The sequence below is a fragment of the Ixodes scapularis genome, unplaced genomic scaffold (assembly GCF_016920785.2).
Source record: "Ixodes scapularis isolate PalLabHiFi unplaced genomic scaffold, ASM1692078v2 PGA_scaffold11__112_contigs__length_91849675, whole genome shotgun sequence".
NCBI lineage: Eukaryota > Metazoa > Arthropoda > Arachnida > Ixodida > Ixodidae > Ixodes > Ixodes scapularis.
Genome location: NW_024609837.1, coordinates 56875484 through 56891546, shown reverse-complemented (window position 1 = coordinate 56891546; position 16063 = coordinate 56875484). Strand labels below are relative to the sequence as shown.

Sequence of the window (16063 nt, the reverse complement as noted above, 5' to 3'; positions counted from 1 at the left end):
CGAGATATAGAGGGCTTGTCTTGCATTTGACACAATACCTGGCTCATTCTAGTGACGGCTTTTTCCTCCGCAGTTAAGAGAAAATTTGCATTAAGGAATGAGGCCTTAAGACGAGTGGCGACGCTTTTGGCAACGAATGTCGTGGCTGCCAGTGCTGTCTCATTCGACAAACCGTTTACGAAAATTTCGCTCATGCCCCCTGCATGCGGCATTAACTCGACATGGCAGAGTGACCCGAGTTACGAACTCGAGCCGAGGTGGCATTTCATTTGGAGGCCCATTGAAACGCAGCCGGCACTGCCAGCCACCACTCCGTCCTAAATCCCCGCTGTACAGCCTACTTCTCTGGTTCCTCGCAAAAAACACATTTTTGCACCACGCCGGGCCCGGCTAACGGCTTTGATCTCTGTTTCCCCGCAGACGTGGGCTTCCAGGTGGGACGCAAGACTCCGGTCCGCTACCTGCTGCTCCAGGTGCACTACTCCACCAGGCTACCTCGTGAGTAGTTGCGTGCGAATAGAGTGGAGTTTGAGTTTGAAGCAAATTCTCGAGGCGTGTAGTGGTTTTTGGCCAGATATTTTTTAATCCGATATTGAATATTTTTTTTAGACTTTCATCACTGTCTCACCGTGCTTAAAGGGGAGGGAGCTCTGGCGCATCTTTGGGCCACCCAAACTAAAGGAAATTTTCAAAATACCCAGGCTTTACTCTTTCTGGCATGCTATCTTTAAATTCTAAATAGCCACCGAGAAAACGGCACGTAAAGGAGACGCCAAAGTCAACGTTTGAATTTTCCCGCCTGCTCCAATGGGCGACGTCACGTGCAGTGTAACTCGCAAATCAAGCGGGCAGTCTAAAAAATGCAATATTTTGCACGTGTTTTTGTTCCTGCTGGCGTGAGCTTCCCTAGCATTAATTTTCTGTAGTGTCCCCTGTACTGCACTCATGTTGCCCCATATCATGACTTCTGATGTCACGTCTTCAGTGTGGCCAGTAGAGCCTCTCGGACCAAATTTTAAACTCCAATAACTTTAAACACAAAAAAGAAAAAAGGTTATTGTGGTTTGTAACTTGGGTTACTGGTTTAGATCTGTCTACTAATGTGTTGAGCCAAATCTGAGGCAAGTCAGTGACTACTAAAAGCCAGCTGAACTCTTGAAGATAGTTTCTAGGCTTCCACTTGTCCACTTCTAAGCTCAGTTAATTTTTATTTTAACTCTATTTATGGGCTGGCTTCAAGGAGCCCAATGCCTACATTAGTGTGGTAAGAAATTGAGAGATTTGACGTAAAATTACACCTACAGAAATTCGAAGCTACACATTTGAGTGGATTCATAAATCTTGCTTTATGCAAAACTCTTTTCTACAATCTTAAAACAAAAAACAAATATATATACATATAGGGTGTCTCACGAAAGGTGGGCAAATTCAATATTGCGAAAACTATGCATCGCAACGAAAAAAGGCTTGTGTCGTCTTGGTCCTAGGCCAGGGGCCTATTTAGGAAAATTATTAAAGTCCGGGATAACTAAGTTCATAATTATTTTTGCGTAATTCACATTTTTAATATTGTGTTTAAGGGCATGGTTTGAATTATAAAATTGCTCAGCATCATCAAAAAACACTAAATCAGCAAATTGCAGATCGATAGAAGGCACGCGCAGCATTTTACGGCTTTCTGAGAAACCGCACAAATTCAACAGGTTTTTAAGTTTCGGTTTGCTATCGAAGCGCATCTCGGCCCCGACGGCACAGCGCCCCGTGGAGAAATAGTGCAACCAGCCTCTGCTGCGTCGCGCAGTGACAGCGCAGAAGAGGTTGGATATAATAGTATCATTATGATCTGGTGACTAGCCGCTACGCTATCTTCACGTAAACGTCGTGAAAAATAAATGTTGAAAGTTTGAGATCAATTTTCTCAAAAGCCCCATTTTTGTAAATTTTTATTATTTGAATTTTTTTAGATATAATAGTCGACTACAAGAAATAACAATCTAGAAATGTATTATTTTGGTTGTATGTCCTCTATTTGAGCCGCAATCGCGTAAAATGTGTGCTCATTTGACTAATACACCGATCCGATCCTCACACGTGTGGAGGAAGACACTGGAGGAAGGCACCTTGAACGTTGCCCTAGAAAAGATCTGCGAAAGCACAGAGTTGCTGCATACACGTGCCAAAACATGGACGTACCGCTTTGTGTCCCGAAATTTAGAAAATCATCAGTGAGTGCATGCCGGCATGTTTGAAACTGCAACTGTGGACTTCGTGGCTCCTACACAGTGCGAAAACTGATCCACAGTTACGTCGAACTAGTAAAAAAATGTGCTGCCTTCGGAAAATGTGTTATCGATGTTTCTTGTGTTTTTTACTGGTTCTGCGCGCGCATTTCTTTATTACTGAGGTGCTCAACAGTGCAGTTAACCGTCGGCGATCAGCAAAATGTGAGGATAACAAAACCCGGCGCAGACTTCTCAAAGATTTATGTACAAAATTTGAATGGTGTGAGAATGTAATATTCAATCGTAATAGGCTGGGTAATCAGTAGCCACCCTCGTTTACTTTGAATCGTTCTATATACAAACAATTTTCGACATGTTGCGTTGCCTTTTGATTTGTATATACTTGTTACTTATTGTTTAGTAGTGTGCTTATGTAGTTTCTCTCTTTTTTCAAGTTTTAAATTACAATGAATATCACAAGTCCGCCTACTTTACGTTCCTTTTTGTTAATGTAAATAGAAATGAAAACATATTTTCGAAATCGTAGAGGTGCACAATGCCGGTAAGGTTGCGGTATTTTAGTCAAATGAGCACACATATCACGCGATTGCGGCTCGAATAGAGGACATACAACCAAAATATTACATTTCTAGATTGTTATTTCTTGTAGTCGACTATTATATCTAAATTAAAAATAAAAGTTTACAAAAAGGGGTTTTTTGAGAAAATAGATTTCTTTCAACATTTGTTATTTTTCACAACGTTTACGTGAAGGAAGCGGAGCGGCTAGTCGACAGATCATAATGATATTATTATATCTATAATAGGCTTGCTTTGGGCTCTTTAAAGAGCTGAAGAAAGAAAATTTACCTTAAGTATAAAGTAATGACCTGCCACATTTGACCAAAAATCAACCTGAGGGACGAGTTTGTTATTATTTTCAGAAAATAATAAAATTTCAACAAATATTTGAACCCGTCAAGGTATCTTTATAGTACCTATTAAATGGGGGAAAAAGTTAAAATGGTGTAGAAACAAGACTAGCGTCAGCAGAGGGTGTCAGACATGCGACCTGCGATGGCAGGCAAAAATACTAGCTTCTGCCACTGCGGCTTCTACGCTTCGTAACTCGAGAAAAGAAAATCTGGGAAACACGCGGTTTGCGCTCTCCTACATTTGAGAAGTGCTCCCAAAACATATATTTTTTTGGTCAAAATTAAAAATTAGACCCTTTTAGCCTGCCCGATTTGAGATGAAACCACCCATATATATACGCATACCAAACACAGATGAGCGATGCAGGTTGTCAGGACATCACTACATAACATACACTCTTGCAAAATAGCCACAGTTTAATTTTGAAAATTTTACTGCAATGTAGATATCAACATTCACAAAGTTTCCATTTCTTTTTAAATACTCCTAGCGTGTGCATGCACCATATCCCGCTTTGAAGGTAGGCTTTTCTACAAACACCAGTGCACTGCAGAGAAGCAACACCCGAAATAGTGAGTTTCACAGGTGTTGCTTCTCTGCAGTGCACCTGAGCTGGCTAAGAAGCGCACTCAACGGGGCTAACCAGCCAGAATCAACACAGAAAAATGTGAATATTACAGTTCATTTTCACGCGAATATCGAACAGCGTATTATTCGAAAGTACTATTCGAAAATTCAAATATTCTCACAATCCTAGAAATTAGTTAAACATTATTTGTCCCAAGTTGCAGTTATTAGTCGGGTTTATCGGTTGGAAAAAGGAGGTTTATGAAACTGTTCATTGCAGTAAACAACATTAAGTATAGTATATGAAAATTTTTTTTTGGGAATGTTGTCAGATCCTTGCTGAGGCAATGATACATGACATAAATAAGCCCAAAGAAACTGCACTGCATCAGTCCCTTTTGACAATATGAGTTACTTTTCAATATTCTTGAGCTGTGTCTCTGTACTTTGTGAGGAGATGCAAAGAGTTTAGAATGTAGGGCTGTTTCTCTTGCCTTGCAGCTCAAAATTTTGTTTCATTTCTCGAAGCGGGGAATGATTTTTAATGAAACCCCCTGATACCAGAAGTTTGTCCATTCGTCCGTCTGCTCGTGCGTTTCCTGCTAAATTTAGCGGGGAAATCGCTGTCTCGTGACCCAAAAACCAATTCTGCATCAAATGACCTACGCACCAATTCAGTTTCCTCGATTAATTTACCGGTGACATTGACGAAAGGTTAGTGCTTCCCCGCTAAATTTAGCGGGCAAATTGTTTAAAATATAGGTTCTTCACTCCCGAAATGACGGTTGAATGTCTTCTAAGCAAATTGAAACGATTGTTCCTAAATACAGCATTGCACACATTAGAGGACTTTAGAGAGGGAGGTCGCAGCTAATTTTTTCGTTCTTACCTTCTGCACAGCTGGCCAGAACGACAGCAGCGGCCTCAAGATCCAGATCGACATGCGACCGTAAGTTGGCACATCTTCCTGTTTCGTTGGTGCCCTTGGAAGCTCAGACCCCTATTTTAAAACTTTGTGCTACTTTGGGCAATGTCGGCGCTACGACAGCGTCCCAGACTCGCTGAAATCGAAACGGGTTCCATACAGCGAGCGAGTTTGTCCGTTCTGCGTGCAGAGAGTATATGTCGTCACGGTGGGAAGCTGTGATCGGAGGATACGTACAAATGCACTGTTCTGATGTCACGTTGCTGCGGTGGCACAGCTGTCAGCATGGCGATTGTGCAGATGCTTTACTTCACACGAATCTGGTTTCGGCGCATGCATAGAACCCACATCTCGTGTCAAAAGACGTACGCTTGTTTGTAAACAGCGCGTCGGTCTATAAATGGTACAGAAACATGTTGTCACCTCCTAGTCCAGAGGTTCCCAAACTTTTCATCTCGAGGGACCTCTAGCTTTCTGGATGGACAGCTGTAGAACGCATCTGAGTTTTGGCATTGTTGGAGTGAGGCAGTTCAGAAGTGTACAGACCTTCAAATGATAGTGCATGTGCTAGAGAGTGTCTGGCTTATAGCTTTGAGGTGCAATCAAAAAGTTCCGAGACTGTATTTGTGTCGTAAAAAGAGGGCAGCACGGTGATGCGTGAACATCAGTCAATGGCCTTCCCAAAGGGCGGCCTTCCAAAGGGCAACCTTCCAAAGGGTAACCTTCCAAAGGGTAACCTTCCAAAGGGCGACCTTCCAAAGGGCGACCTTCCAAAGGACTTAATTCTGTGAACATGTGGAGCTGCACTACGCGAGTTTTTGTGACCATGTGCACGAGCAGGACGGCGATTTCACCATAAACTGCAAACCAGAGCGAGAATGAAACCCAATTGTTCGTCAAACTCGGCAAATCTAAAACGGAGTACTTAGCACAATTCACTGTTTTTACAGCGGTAGCTGTTAGTGCCCCTGCTCGGCAAAAAATGCTTATGTATGAACGCAAGACCGCACTCCACAGCAGAGACACTGCTCTGTCGTTCCTCACACATGCAAGCCAACTGCGGCAAGGCTCTCCCTTGCTGCCCCCTCTCTTGCTTCCCCCTCATAGGGTGCCGCTGTTCTGAAAAGCCTACGTGATCACAAGGAGTGCACTCTCTGCCTCCCCATCGTTCCTGCTACATCCACATACCCTCCGGCGACGTTCTCCCTCGCCTCCTCACTGCCTCCGCTCAGGTTCCATTCTCAAAACCCATTGCAAACATTGTACAGCTCATTGGCTGAAAGCAAATCTCCTTCAACGTGCCTTTCCACAATGCAGCAGCTACCGCAGTCAATCGCAGCACACTTTGTGTGGTCGTTTGCTATTTTTTGACTTAAGCCCGCTGAATCATTTCAAAGGTCTCCGTTTTAAATTTGGCGAGTTTGAAGCAGAATTGTTGTTCGCTCCGGTTTGCAGCTTGTGATAAGATCGCCATTGTGCTCATGCACATGGCCACAAAGACTCGTGTAACGCAGCTCCAAATGTTCACGAAACAACGCCCTTCGGCATGATGAGACGTGAAGGTCCCTGCCTTTGACTGTTGCACATGCGTGACTGTGCTACCCTCTCTTTTTCCGCTGAAAACCAGTCTCGGAACTTTTTGATTGCACCTTGTTCCAATGAGTGGCTCGGATTTGCTAAAATCGTGCTTTAAACAAGCGAAACGCTTCGCCTAGGGGCACAGGTGGTCGAGGACATTTGGCAGCTCGGTCATTTCCCTCTGCAGGCAGCGGTTCCTTGCTGGGATCCATGTGCTGTATGCCAAGGACCAGTCCATTCCACCCGGACAGTACAGTAAGCCCTTGCTGCTTAGCTCTCTGTGTGCCGGTGTGGGGGGGTCCGTGACAAATTGCCCTTCCCCTGTCTCGACTGGGAGGTCGGAGGCTTCTTCACTCTGGGAAACCTTGAGTTCCTAAAGAGGCCACGCTTAGAGCAGAAACTTTCAAAAGTTTCGAGGAACCCCTATTTGCTCAGTTCAGTTTAATATACCTTCAGGACACTTCAATGAAGTGCGAGCCAAGAATTGCCAAGAATAATGGCCAAGAACTTCCAGGAATTAATTGCCTAGAGTTGGCAAGAACCATGGTCGAGGTACAACTCCAGGTCTCAAGCATTGACGCTGTAAAGCAGCTCAGGAGCCTACAGACCTTGTAAACAGTAATGCACATATTAGGCAGTGTTTTGGCTCATAGTTACGCATCAACGGTGATCTTAGAACTGCTGAAATAGCGCTATTAACTGGAAGAATGCCTTACTTAAAAGGACGGTCGAGTCAATTCGGGTGCCCGGGGTACCAATAGAGGTACCCTGGGGGGAACCCTCTTGTTTCTAGGAACCCAGTTTTAGAACCTGCGGGTTAGAGTATCGGCACTCCATTTCATGATTTTCATTTTGGTGCTTGGGAGCAGAGCTTTAGATATATGGTGTCGGAAATTTTGGGTGACGTCGTTGCGGTTTGTCACGGACGGCTTCGACATTTCCAGAGGACGCATGAATGTTTCCTGCAATTTCGGATAAGGCTTACGACAACTGGCAACAATGATTTTCAGCCCTGAGGCTAGGTGGTACAAGCTGCCGCCCATTATAAAGGGTACATACATCAGCATCCAACCATCCATCTATCCGGTAACTAAGGTGTTGTTACCTTGAAGTGAAGCTCATTTGGTGGCTCTAGTGCAACCTAGTTGCTCCAGCAAATAGGTTGCACTAGAGACAAACAAACGTCGGAACTTTTGGGCAAGGCTTAGCAAATGTGAATGCTGGTCTGCTTCTAACAAACTCCTAAAGGCTGATTCATACACTTGCATTTGGTTGCAATCGGCTGCGTCACAACCTCTTGTAAGCGCTTAAGAAAAGAGAAGACGCTGGCACCATCTATTGAGTAGACCTGGAACACTTCTGGCGCACGCATATTTCCTAATGCTTTACACGTCATTCTTGCACCGTGGGCTCGATATAATTCTGACATTGTTGTGGACAACCGTTTCTTGCACACGGTATGTATAGGGTCCGATCGAGAAAAGTAAAAAATGGCCGCCGACGGAGTTTTCGAACACATGGGGCTCTATGACACCAGAAACCGAAAACGGGCAAAAATGGGCTCCATTTTCCCATTGAAATTTTCAGAAAATCACTTATAACTTTTGATTAAGTTATCGGATCGGGCTGAAACTTTGGCATCTTGCTTGGACCGCTAGGGTTACATTCTGGCAGAGATTGAGCATTCTGCGATTCGTAACATTTTTACGCGGGCCGAAAAGTAGAGTTTACTTTTCTCAGTTTGGACCCTGTAGATTTGGTCTTGCAAGTACCACGAAACTTTTGGGACCAGACGCATTGGAGCGCCACCTGCACACTAGCGCACCTCGTCTCGACTCCATGCAACGAGTTGTGGCGCAGTCGGTTGCGGTCAAACGCGAGCGTGTGAGCCAGTTTTAATGTAATGCGCACGTTTTGCAACCTTGGGGGCCATTTACGAATGAGCTGCACCGTAAACGCAGGTTGCAGCGGTGAGTCGGCTCAGGGTTGAGTTGGCGCCTCAGCTAGGGAAACGCTTGCTCGTCACTGGAAACATTTCAGAGGCTTTGGTGCTCAAGGTGACTGTCGACGGGGAAAAGTTGAAAAATTTTAAGAAGGGAGTCTCGGTAGCTAACTTTGCTCGACCAAATACTCTTCGGCCACCAGCATATTTTAAAAACCTGAATGCAACTTCCTGATTCGTCAGTAGTTTTGTCAAATTGGTCGGTTATATAGTAAGGTGCCGGGAGCCCGCCCAAGCCCTGACCTGCCCACAGGTTATGCGGTGAACGTGAACTGCCGGGCGCACCTGGAGGGCAGCCTGTTTGTGTTTGCCTACCGCGTGCACACTCACCAGCTGGGACAAGCTGTGACAGCCTACGCCTACCACGCCTCCAACGGGACCTGGACTACCTTGGCACGGGGAAACCCACACTGGCCACAGGTGGGGGCCCCCTCTACTTGCATTTCAACGATGCGCTCTTGGGCTGTAGGGGTAAAAATTGAGAAAGAGGGGACGTCGGAACACCTATCTCTGGTTGGAATGAATAGTGGGTAGCTGCAAAACTAGCTGCTCTTCTTTCTACTTATTCTATGAACATCTACAAACATCTGGCATTCGGTGTTTGCGTTTAAACGTATTTGAATTAGAACTTGATGTTCCAACGTCCCCGCGTGCTCTTGCTTCCTCCTCTCCCTCAGTTAATACCCGTATACAGTGTAAGCTCCTTTTAAGAGACCTTGATAGCAATGAAGATTTTGGTCGGTTGTAAAAGGAGTTCATTAATCCCCCATCAACTCAAACTCGTCTTTCTCGAAATACTGTAAAACCCTTTATTTTCGCGGCCCCTATTTTTCGCGAATCGGTCACAGATGACATAATCGCGACCACTAAATTTCGCGAATTCCAGACGCCTGCATTGAAAATCTTAAGGAGCGAAATTTTCGCGCGCCCTTAAATTTCGCGAATTCTTCAATTCCCGAAATTCGCAAAAATTGAGGGCTCACGAACAATAAGGGTTTTACAGTATCAGTTAAAACCTAATGGTTTCCTTGTCATGGAATGAACTCCCATAGGCACTGTTGGATATTAGAAGAAGACAAGAGCCGGCCAGAGCACGAGCTCGTGGGCCAGCGCACCCGGGTAATCTGTCGTTCGGAGATATAAATGGATGCGAGCGGTACGGAGCGGTTTGAGTCCTTTCTTTACGCACTGGTGCCGAAACCTGGGAAGTTTTGAAGTACCGCTCCTGCTGTGCCACAATAACCAACATCCATGGACCGTATCAAGAGAATGTGTGGCATCATCTGTTCGGCCGTTACCCGTACCCTCAACGCACTGACCGATCTACTCCGAGGCACCAATTCCGACTTCACCGACCTGCAAATACACCTAGATTTTCTTCTCCAAAAGGAAGCGCAGCTAAAAGACTTAGACAACGAGATCAAAGCCCTGGTAGATGATGAGAACCTGGAGTACAAGGCTGTTGGCACACTCGAGTACAACATGAACATCAGTCACACTGTCACCCGAGTTTACTCATCGCTTATCTTGAAAATATTTCGGGACCGGCCTCAGATATTTTGAAATCTTGTCAACAAAAGTTTTAAAAAAGAAAACAGACAGGGCACTGCAAACAATGATCTGGTCGCCCAAAACATTGGTTAACAAAGAAACGACAAAAACTTCTAAGGTGGATGAATATGTATACTGTAAAACCCCTAATTTTTGCAGCCCTGATATTTCGCGAATCGGGCAGTATTCTCGGCCATTTAATTTCGCAAATTCTAAAGGTGGGAAATTGCCTCTACAGGCAATAGAAATATTCACGCCCACTAAAGTTTGAAAATTTTACGAGTAGCGAAATTCACGAAAATTAGGAGCTCACGAACATTAAGGGTTTTACAGCACTTCAAATTGAAAGTTAATATTTAACTAATTATGACATTACACAGCACTTGCGGTCAAGAAAACTCGCCAGGCATAAATTCAAGCGCATAGAAACTTTGGCACATTTGTGCAGTGCAAAAGACTAATGAGAATGATAAAGCGAATGCTGACAATATGCGATGGTTGTAACAGAGGATACTAGGTGCAATGTACACAAGAACTCAAGGAAATTTTAACATAGTCATGCAGATATCAAGCAGGGGTCTGAAAACAAAAATGCTAGGGATGACAACGTTCAGTTAATAATATGGCGAAGGGACCCACGTTACGATGGGGTTTCTCTCATTCTTTTCGGTATCTTAACTTGCGCATTTGGAGCGCGACGCGGTGCCGTTTCTTTACGCACACTTGTGTTTAATGACCTATAAAATTATTGCAATGTTTGCACAATATAAAAGCAGAAATATACACTTTTAAGGCTTTAGTTGGTTTATTATTGTAAAACCATTGTACAATGTACCAAACAAATATTGCCACACGCGTCGGCGAGCGAACGCGTGTGTGGCCGAGTGGTTACCGCGCTTGATTCTCGTTTGGAAGCCCAGGATTCGATTCCTGGGTGCGACGCGTCTTTTATTTATTCTTTCAATTTAGATTTCTGGAGAATTTGAGAACCCTGTTGCTGGTTCGAGGTCCAAATGTTCTGCATGCCGAACCTTCTACGCCGATTGTTCCAGAAGCCCACGCGTGAACATAAGGGGCTTCGCAGGGCAAGCCGCAGGCAGTCCCGCCCCAGCGTTCAATCCTGCTGTCACGCTGACTTTGACGCCTGCGACGCTTTGTTGTTATCTTCTGTTTCCTTTTTGTTTTGGGCACAAGTTCGCCCCATTAAACATTTCAGTTTACTCAGTTATCTTTTGTTTCGTCACTTAGTCATTCGTGACAATATTTCACTTTTCCTCGACCACGTGGAGTCGACTTGTTTTTCATTTGTCGCATGTGTGTACAAAAGTGAAACTTCAGTTGTACTTAATTGAATTTTGCGTTGGAAGTTAAAAAAAGTTGGAATTGGTTGATTTCGGACCTTGGCGTGTTCGCAACATCCCTACTTCTGAGCACAAGCAGATGCACACAAAAAAAGAGGCACGGACGAGCGCTTGACAGAGCACTCGGAGGATGCTGCGAGGAAAAGAAGAGAAGAAAACCAGGAAAAATCCCTGGAGAAGCAACATCGTTTGTCCCCTCTTTCGAGCCTGTCTCTGTTTTCGCTTACAAATTTCCCGAGCTCCGTTGCAAGCGGAAAGCCTGCAGCCCCGCACGAGCCACGGGGTAAAGACGGGATCAGAACGAGACAAATTGTAAGCACTGACGTTGGTGGCCCTGGGAGAAAGAAGGAGAAAGAGACCGACAGAGAAGCGAAGAAAGAAAGCAGACGACAGGATAGGCACGTTCGTTTTGCCCCAATGAGCTCAAGTTGTTTGAGTGCTTGTGAATTTTATTTCTTTTTATACATTGCACAACACTGGTGTTTTTATGCAAAACAAATCTAGTACACAACTAGGTACTGATTTTGCAAGAGCTGTTCTGCTGCTTATTTGTGTATATTAAAGCGTCGCCAGCAATATGGTCTCAGAACATGGAACCTTTCCCCCTAGGTTATTACGTAAACTCTATGTGCACGAGTGATATTATACCGTTTTCTAGTCTTTACGGGGCACCCGTTTCGAGCTCTAGTGTGTAGTCTGGGGATCGGGCACTCCGGTTCCTTTTTCGTCAACTTCGTTGCGTAGTTCCAGCCACGCCCTGCACGTGCTGCACCGACATTCTCGACCCTCAAATTGCTCTTGCCGCCAAGTTTACCGCTTGCTGACCGGTCCACTTTTGGGCTTTCAGGCCTTTTACCCGATGAACCAGACGGTGATAGTCAAGCCTGGCGACGTTCTGGTGAGTGGCAGAGAGCACCGACTCATAGAGGCACTACGTAGCGCAGTGGTTCTCAACCACTGATGTTTTGGGGGCCCCTTCCGGATTGGCGAAAGCAGTGGGGGATCCTATCCACTGCGGGAATCCCCGCAGTGGGGGATCCCCTCTTAGCCAATCAGAGCGACAGAGCGCTTGCAGCCATAATTTCTTTCATCGAGAGTTTATTGTATCAGTTGGGCTCAAAGTTTGGCCTTCCGAACACCCAAACAAAAAAACTTGCATTTGTGTTCATCTCTGACTTTTTAGTCCAGAAGAAGCAGTCTTGCAGACTGCCATTCTTTTCAGTCTCTTCAATAGACCCTTTTCAAAAGTGTATGCTGCCTGCACTTCGTTCCGCCATAGCTTGGCAAAGAGCGGACGCTGCGGCTCTCAGGCCATTTGGAACGACGGAGCAAAGCATGTGACAGCTCGCCGCAGAAGGAGATCACGCCTACGGTACATAGTCACGCACCTCCTTCCAACACGCCGATTGGCTCACTGGGGCCATATTCTTTGCAGCTTGCCAAGTTATGATGAAATGGAGTATAAATGCATGCAAGCCTACTTTGAAGCCCTGAAACTACAAATAGTTGACCCTACTCACTCAGTACACATGGCTTGCTCTATTAAGCTTCGTGGGACAGCCAGCACCAATAAAAACAAGACTTGTCTTGTTTAGTTTGATCGATGGTTAATGGCTTCGGGAACCAAGAAGTCCTTCAGGGACCCCGAAGGGTCTGCAGACACCCTATCTGGCTTCGACTGGCGGCCGAGAAAACTTCCTTGGTTTTTGCAGTGATGCAACAAAAAACAGTGCAGAAGCTTACAGACCTTGCAACCATTGATGCACACACTAGAGTGTACTTATAGCTACACATCAATGGGTACCCAGGGGTGCCCAGGTTATCCACGTGGGTAACCTGAAGAATTCCTGGGTTCCTAGGAACCCAGTTTAGGAACCACTGCCATGGTGGATGTGTGGCTTTGGTGGCTGTCTCTTTGCCCCCGAGTTGGGATGGTCTTGCGATTTGATACCTGTGGGTGGTGGTGCGAGAACAGGCTTTGTCTTTGGCTAACAGCCCGTCTTCCTCCTTTTGCATCGTGCAGGCTTCCCGATGCACTTACAACACGGTGGGCAGAACCAAACCGACAGAAATCGGGTAGGTGGTTTCTTGAAATGGCTGCTCTTTTGTTTATTTATGTATTTACCCTAAAGGGCTTGTCAGGCATCACATATAAGTTGTTGAGGTGAGGCAAGCAAAGGAATGAAAAATAAAGTGCCTCGGTCTACTCGTGCGTTAGCATTGCAGACTTAATCTAAATAAAAGTAAGTGAACAGGGTAAGAACTGATAAAATAAATTTGCTTAAAAAAACATGTTTAAAAGAAGAAAGAAAAAAAAATTCTTGTGAAACTTAGTTGAAGGAGTGGGCTCATAAATCAGCGACTGTTGTTTAGTTATGGATGAAGAAAGAATAAAACAATTAAAACGGACAATACAACCACCTGAAAGATGTGGTTGTGTTGTCCCTGTTTTAATTTTTTATTATTTTTTCATCCATGACTTGAAGTCTTGAACCAACACGCTCTTCTCCCAAGCATACCTGTTGTTTAGATTAACTTGTGTCTGTTTTGGGTGTCTTCCATGTATTCTTCATTCTGTGGGAATGTTTCTGGTGGCTAGCATATTGAGCAAAACGTCATATGAAAAAAAGTTATAGAACAAGGGCATAAACACTGCTATTATATTTTCGAGATAATAGTTTGTGAACTGTTTATGTTTAAAAGTTTTGATTTTACGCAGTGTGGACTGTCTTCAGGTGCGCACTAGACAAGGATTTGTTTTTTCAAGACCGGTCATTATGACGAGACGTTGTGGGCTTTGTGAGCAACAGATTATGTTAATGATGATTTCTGCGCGATACAAGCTTCTTTGTGAGCTAATAAAGCGGGCATTTTTCGAGGTGCGCTCTGTACGAAAAGTTTATGCACTAACTAAGCACCAGGTGCGGGCCATAATCTGGAAAATATGGTACATATCGTGTAAAGCACCGATGAACATCTTAGACGAAGTGAAGAACACATCTTCGGTCTGTGTGTTCGGTGTCCTATCCTGTCCTTGCATTAAAAGTGGTCCCGAAGTGGCAAGAGAGGACGTCGCACGATCCGGCGTTTGTCGGACGTTGCGATTCCGTCGGTTGGTGTTGGGGGTTTCGGCAGAACGTGCGAGCGAACACGAGTGCCACCGTCGTCACGCCATTCCAACTCCCGGCCGTCGAAGCTTCCGCGGACCGTCGAGCTAAAGATCCACTGGCAGCGAAACGGGCGTCTGCTACCATCTTTGGTAGCAGACGCCCACTACCGCCGCCGCGACACCACCAGTATCACAGAAATTGGACGGGAATGGAGAGACCGCTTTTGAGGACGCAGAAGACACACCGGCCGGAGACGCGGTCTAGGTATCACGCCGTTGGGCACCCCTTTTTGCTGACCGGCCTGCCCCCCCACAGGCCCCGGGCGGAGCAGGAGATGTGCAACCTTTACCTGATGTACTACGCCCTGTCGTCGGGCGGACGATCCTCGGGCCAGTGCGAGAACGTCGAGCTTCCCAACTTGGTCGGGCAGCTGCCTGGCGACGAGGGCCCGCCGGCACCACCCACTCGGCCTGTTTCCAGCGCGGCCGGGGACGACCGGCCAGGAGCGGCAACGGACTTCGGCACTCCGTCCCAGTACTGTGAGTCGATCCACGGCGCCTCCTCGTCCTCGCCTTTTGTCTGGGCCCCTCCTCCGTCCCATGGCTTCTGGCGTCTTTGCCCCGGAAGTCTCCGTACGAGCTTTGTAGCTTTATGACGACGTTCTCGAATGAATGGACCACTCATGATCCACACAAAGGCAAACGCACAATCGTCCGCTGCTCGATACCGGCGACGTCTGGAGGTGGCAGCCATGGCGGCTTTTGTAGAGCATACTCGCCACCACGCTTTCTACTTCATGATTGCCACCGGCACGAAGCAGGCGACAGTCAAGCACTGGCTTTCGCGTCGCGTGAATCGCAACTGTCCACTAGGTGGGATTCAGATCTTGACAAAATGTACTAGTTGCCTGAAACTGGGCTCTCTAAACTGGCCAGACGCCTCCAATTTATTGTCGCGACACTGGGTTCCTGACTTTGCGACGATAGGATGATTTAAAGTTGATGTACCTTTCCTCTCGCGAGCCTCACCCGGTATCCCAAAGGGGTTGGGAACGCCCCGGGATACCAGGTGAGGCTTCTTTGTCGCACCGGGGTCCAATGTAGTCGTAACATTTCCTGCCGACCTGGTGAATGATGTGAAGAGTGTGCCTCGAGTCACTAAACAAGCTACGCTTCGAGGTAATGACACTTCAGCCATCTGTTCACTTAAAATCATTGAAAGTGACTCTCTTTTCAAGGGCTCGATACTTTCGAAATTTTGCAAGGTCTGGGTTTCGTGGACAGGAAATTTAATGATTTGCAGGGATGTGCATTGTATTCTTAAGGGGGGGACACTACCTGGGCATGTCTACTTTTGAACTGCTCACTCAATCGGCGTGAAATTTGCGGGCGGTGTTTGTAGCCATATAGAAGGAGGACATGCAAAGTTTCAGCCCTGTGAACCAATTTCATCAGGTACTATACCCCCAGAACATAGCTTTGTATGGAATCTGCTAAATGAATCTATCGTCGAGAAATGGTGTTGATCACCAGATGTTTTTCTGGTGGAATGCATACTGGAATACTTGTTGCCGGTTACTATGAAAAGAAATTTCAGAAAATATGCATTTTTCTAATAAAAAAAAAATATGAAAGTTTTTTGCTTTTTTTACATTTGCCAAGTTTTGCGAATTACAATCTTTCATAATAAAGGAACATGAAAATGCAAAATCTAAGTTCATAGTAACCCGCTCGATACAATTTCGGCATATAATCCGCAAACATTAAGGCTCTCAATAGTTTCATACTGAAACTGCCAAAAGTAGAGCTGAG

The 16063-nt window shown here is 45.6% G+C and overlaps 1 protein-coding gene across 1 annotated transcript in view; it reads left to right on the top strand.

Moving 5' to 3' along the window:
- LOC8029183 (peptidyl-glycine alpha-amidating monooxygenase) overlaps positions 1-16063 on the top strand; it is a 68595-nt gene that overhangs the window by 16216 nt on the left and 36316 nt on the right. The window contains 7 exon segments of the mRNA XM_029966233.4: positions 421-498; positions 4626-4674; positions 6416-6483; positions 8484-8650; positions 11990-12040; positions 13166-13218; positions 14568-14791. Of these exon segments, the coding sequence (XP_029822093.3) occupies positions 421-498; positions 4626-4674; positions 6416-6483; positions 8484-8650; positions 11990-12040; positions 13166-13218; positions 14568-14791 (690 nt within the window).